Source organism: Portunus trituberculatus, chromosome 41 (assembly GCF_017591435.1).
Source record: "Portunus trituberculatus isolate SZX2019 chromosome 41, ASM1759143v1, whole genome shotgun sequence".
NCBI classification, from domain to species: Eukaryota; Metazoa; Arthropoda; class Malacostraca; order Decapoda; family Portunidae; genus Portunus; species Portunus trituberculatus.
Window position 1 is genome coordinate 24577704 of NC_059295.1, and position 5000 is coordinate 24582703.

At 38.9% G+C, this 5000-nt stretch overlaps 1 protein-coding gene across 2 annotated transcripts in view; it reads right to left on the reverse strand.

Moving 5' to 3' along the window:
- Positions 1 to 5000, reverse strand: part of LOC123516437 (GAS2-like protein pickled eggs) — a 323999-nt gene that overhangs the window by 277208 nt on the left and 41791 nt on the right. For both annotated transcript variants that reach the window (XM_045275715.1, XM_045275714.1), the window contains one exon: positions 3719 to 3947. In XM_045275715.1, coding sequence (XP_045131650.1) covers positions 3719 to 3947 — 229 coding nt within the window. The remainder of the gene's footprint in view (positions 1 to 3718; positions 3948 to 5000) is intronic.

A 5000-nucleotide genomic window follows, 5' to 3' on the forward strand; every position in this document is an offset into this window, starting at 1 on the left:
GCCACCGAGATGATTAGCGGAGTTTTCAAGAGCGTTTCTCCAGTTAATAATGTAGAAATCTTGTCACTTTGCCTCTAAAACCATGAAAACACCTTAAAAAACTCGTGTAAATTTAGATAAAGCCTTTAAAAATTGTCTAGTTGAAACAGTTGAAGCACAGAAGCGTTTGAGAATATGAGATTTAGTCTTTCTCTTTTTCCGCCTTTCCTGTATCTTCTCTTTCTTATTCGTTTGTTTACTGATGACTGGAACGGTGAAGAAATTAAGAAAAGAGGATAATTAAAAAAAAGAAAGTTGAAAAATCTCTCTCTCTCTCTCTCTCTCTCTCTCTCTCTCTCTCTCTCTCTCTCTCTCTCTCTCTCTCTCTCTCTCTCTCTCTCTGTACTACAAAGGCAGGAAGGAGAAAAGTGTGGATTCTTATGAGGTGCTTTAGTGAAATTTCTTACCAATAACTGAGAGCAAAATTTGTAATATTGCTCGTACGTGACTAAAAAAAAAAAAAAAGAAAGAAAAAGAATAGAAAATAAAAAGTACAATTCCATAAAGTGTTTAAATGAAGTAAACAAGACAATAACAATGTAATAGTGTTGAATAATACGTGATCGTCGGGAAATATAAAAAAAACAAAGAGTCAAATTAGACCAGTACGTGTTTTCCAAGGCGTGCATTAAAGCTTAACTGCACGTAATACGCAGAACAATGAGAGTCTGTGCTTCCTTGAAATGTTGAAATGTAGATCTTGAAATGGTACACGTTTAGAATAGGTTAGGTTAGTTTGGGTTGGGTTGGGTTGGGTTGGGTTGGGTTAGGTTAGGTTAGGTTAGGTTAGATTAGGTTGGGTTGGGTTGGGTTCGGTTGGGTTAAAGATAAGTTAAGTTACGTTAGGCTAGGTTAGGTTGGGTTGGGTTGGGTTGGGTTCGGTTGGGTTAAAGATAAGTTAGGTTACGTTAGGTTAGGTTAGGTTGGGTTGGGTTGGGTTGGATTAAAGATAAGTTAGGTTAGGTTAAGTTAGGTTAGGTTAGGCCACAACGATGACTGATCGGGTTTCTAGGTGTTCTCTTATTCTCAAACACTTCTGTGTTTTATGTCTACCATTTCAAAAAACTTTAAATTTACACAAGTTTTTTAAAGTGTTTTTACAGTTCTAGAGGCAGAGTGACAAGATTTCTACATTATTAACAGGAGAAACACTCTTGAAAACCCGCTAATCATCTATGTGGTCTTGAAATAATAGTTTTTTTTATGGTTCTAGAGGCAGAGTGACAAGATTTCCGTATCATTAACTAGAGAAACACTCTTGAAAACCCCGCTTATCATCCTGTGGCCTTGGAAAACAGTCGTGGTGAGAGAGCAAAGAGTTTCTGAATACGAACTGACTGCCTCACTAATGATGCAGAATCCTTGGTAAACTCTGAATAGAACCACGACAAAACACTTCATTAAAACTCCGATAACTTCCAAGAGAGTTTGTAGAAAGTAGTCGGAATGGGAAGGCGAAACGTTTGCAAATCCTCGTATCTCGGGTCCTTGAGAATGAGGGAAAGCGAGTAACACAGTGGAGGTGAGTCTAGAAGGTTACGCGACTAATGATTATGACGGAACGTACTTCGCAGGAAATGAGAAAAAAAAAACGGAAAGAAAAAAAAACGGAGAAAAAGAAGGAAAAGAAGGAAAAATGTATATACACTGCAAGCTTCTATATGTAAAAAGAAGCGAAACAGCTCCAATAATAGATTCTGGTGTAAGAGTGTGATGATGACAGTGATGCAGCGACACTTACCCCAGAGGAAAAAAACTCATAATAATTACTATCCAGCGATAATAACATGGAACTCCAGCGTGAGTGACAAAAAAAAAAGGCAAAACACACGTTTCCAAAAAAAAAAAACACGAGAAAAAGAAATTGGAAAAAAAAGAACAGAAGATAAGAATTTCCAGACAAGACCCAACTACAACTTACAACAGAGAAGTGATTTTGACCAACAGGAATATTGAAATTAAAAAGAAAAAAAGAAAAGAGACGAAAACTTGAACGGTAAAATAATTGAAAATGAAAACAAAAAATAGAAATAAAAAAAAGGAAATCTGAAGTAAAAACTAACATACTCAGAAAGAACATTATAAAGTAACATTACACGACGAAACAAAGAAAAAAAGAAAGGAATGAAAAAAATAACAATAATTGCGGTATAAGAATGGTGCACCGGAAGACACCAAGACAACAGGTGCGTGGTGAAGTGGTGATGTGGTGAGGTGGTGAGGTGGTGAGGTGGTGAAGTGGTGAGGTAGTAAAGTAGTAAAGGGGTAAAGTGGTGAAGTGATGAGTAGTAAAGTGATGAAGTGGTAAGTAAGTGGTGAAGTGATGAGTAGTAAAGTGATGAAGTGGTGAAGTAAAAAAGTGGTAAAGCAGTGAAGTGGTGAAGTGGTGAAATTGTGAAGTCGTGAAGTGGTAAAATAGTGAAGTGGTTAAGTGGTAAAGTAAAGAAGCGGTGAAGTAGTGAAGTGGTGAGATAAGCCACAGCAGCACCAGGTAAGGGTAAGGCCATCTAGGTGTCCGCATTGTTAACTAAGCGTTTCAGTGTGTCACCACCTGTGCAATTCTGAGCAAGGTGCGGCAGTTGAGGTTAAAGAGACTCAGCAGTGTTTCCATGACGCTAATGACAGTTCAGCAAGGACTCTCCAGCAATAGAAGCTAAAAACATGCATCAACACTCGGCTAATTATCTCTGTGGCCTTTGAGAACATTTCCCAAGACGCCAAAATGTTTCAAAATACAAGCCCAGGTAAAGACGAAGGTTTTTATGTTTTTTTGTATTCTTGAGACACTTCACAGGTTTCCACTAGAACAGTTTTAAGCTCTTCAATACTGAGACACATTTTTACCTTGAGATATGTGCACGATCAGACCATTTTATTGACATTAGGAAAGGTCTATGGAGGTCAGAAGATTAATGGCCAAAGTCTTCACTATTTTAATCCCCAACATGAGTTTCTGAAGCTGCATAAAATTACCAAATAGTAAACAAAATGAATATGGAAGCGCGTCATGGTACTGAAGGGTTTAAAAAAGACCACCAAGATGATTACAAGCGTTCATGTCTGCTTTATCCCGCTGACAGCTCGAAATCACCACCAAACCTTCACTAGCACCATCAAAACACCTTTAACTCAGGCTGAACTTCATGGAAAAGGTGAAAAAAAACGAAAGAAAAATCATCTATACACAGCAAACAATCACCAGCACCACCAAAACACCCGTGACTAAAACTAAACTTCATGGAAAATATAAGAAACGAAAGAAAAATCATCCATACACATTAAACCTTCCCTAGCACCACCAAAACACCCTGGATTTAATCTGATCTTCATAGAAAAATAAAAAAAAGAGAAAAATCATTTAAACACAGCAAACTTTTACAATACTACCACCAAAACACCCTTGACTATAACTAAACTTCATAGAAAAAGTTAAAAAAAAAAAAAGAACACAAATCATCTATACACACAGCAAACGCCCAATAGACACGAACTCTTCATAAATATATACGATGAAACACCTAAACCTACGCGAGGACTTTCAGATACAAGGTATCCCCCCAAAATACCAAAAATACCCAAAATAGCCAGTACATTCCCCTGAAAAGCACTTAGTATAAATAAAAAAAACAGAAGACGAGGCAGGCAAGAGTGGCAATAAGGAGTGGCAAGGAGTACTCACCATTTCGTCGAGACTCTTCAGGTCGTTGGTGATGATCTGCGCCTCTGGGCCGTAGAACATCTTGGGCGGTTCTGGTGCGGCCAAATCCTGCGTCATTGAACCCCATGCTTCCTCATCCTCCAGCTTCCCGCCACTCTCCGCCATGCGCTCCTCAATCAGCCGCTCCTGCTCCATCTCCCTGTCGATGTCTGCCTCCATCTGGACCAGTAGAGGCGCCGCCATGCCGAACCTGAGAGCGGAGAACAGGGCTGTGGTGAGTCTCTAGTGGGTTTTATTTCCTTCATTACTGGGACGCATTTTTTTATCTTGAGTTTTGGGATCGATTAGACGATTTTATTGACATTAGGAAGCGTCTATGGAGGTCAGAAAATTAATGGACAAAGTCTTCACTACTTTAATACCCACATAAGTATTTGAAACTGCATGAAATCGCTAAATAATAGAAGAGTAAATATGAAAACGCGTCTTGGTATTGAAGGTTTTTCAGGGAGTTTTTTTCCTCTGTGTGAGATTTTGGTATTCTTGTCGAGAATGTTGTGTTGTGTAGTTTATTAGCTCATCCTCTGCCATACAAACCAATTCACACCAATAAAACTACTGCATAAACTCTTCACAAACACTTACGAGATAGGGAAATGCATTAAAAGATTAGATTTTCCAATGCTAGACTGTAAAATCATTACTAGAGAGGATGTAGAAAAATCCAGGTGTGGTTTTAGCATTCAGTAACAGATAGTTGTTTAAATGTCTCTAATTGTCTTTCTACCTGCCTATTTATCTAGATCTCCTCTCATTCTATCTACATATCACCCTATCTATAACTATTAGCCTAAATCGTACAAGTTTTTATACAGGGACCGCCACATATATAGGCCTGACTATTTGTTGCAGCTTCCTTATACCTTGCTTGGCTCTCTGACTACCACCATGGCTGAGCAAGGCGGGAATTGAGGCTGCCTGTCTCGTAACCTCTTCTTAAAGGATCTAAGAATACTGGTTTGGCCTTCGCGGGAGAACGAAAGGTTAAGATGAGAAGGAAGGAAGGAAGGAAGGTTACGAGACTACTTCTCTACGCCAGCATACTCAAGGCTATACAGTGTGTGTGTGTGTGTGTGTGTGTGTGTGTGTGTGTGTGTGTGTGTGTGTGTGTGTGTGTGTGTGTGTGTGTGTGTGTGTGTGTTCGGCGTATTTCCGTACATAGCCACAGCTGTGAGGAGAAAGCCTGGATATTTTTCTCTTTTTTTATCTTTTCTTTTCAAGGAGATGAAATTAAACCTTCAAT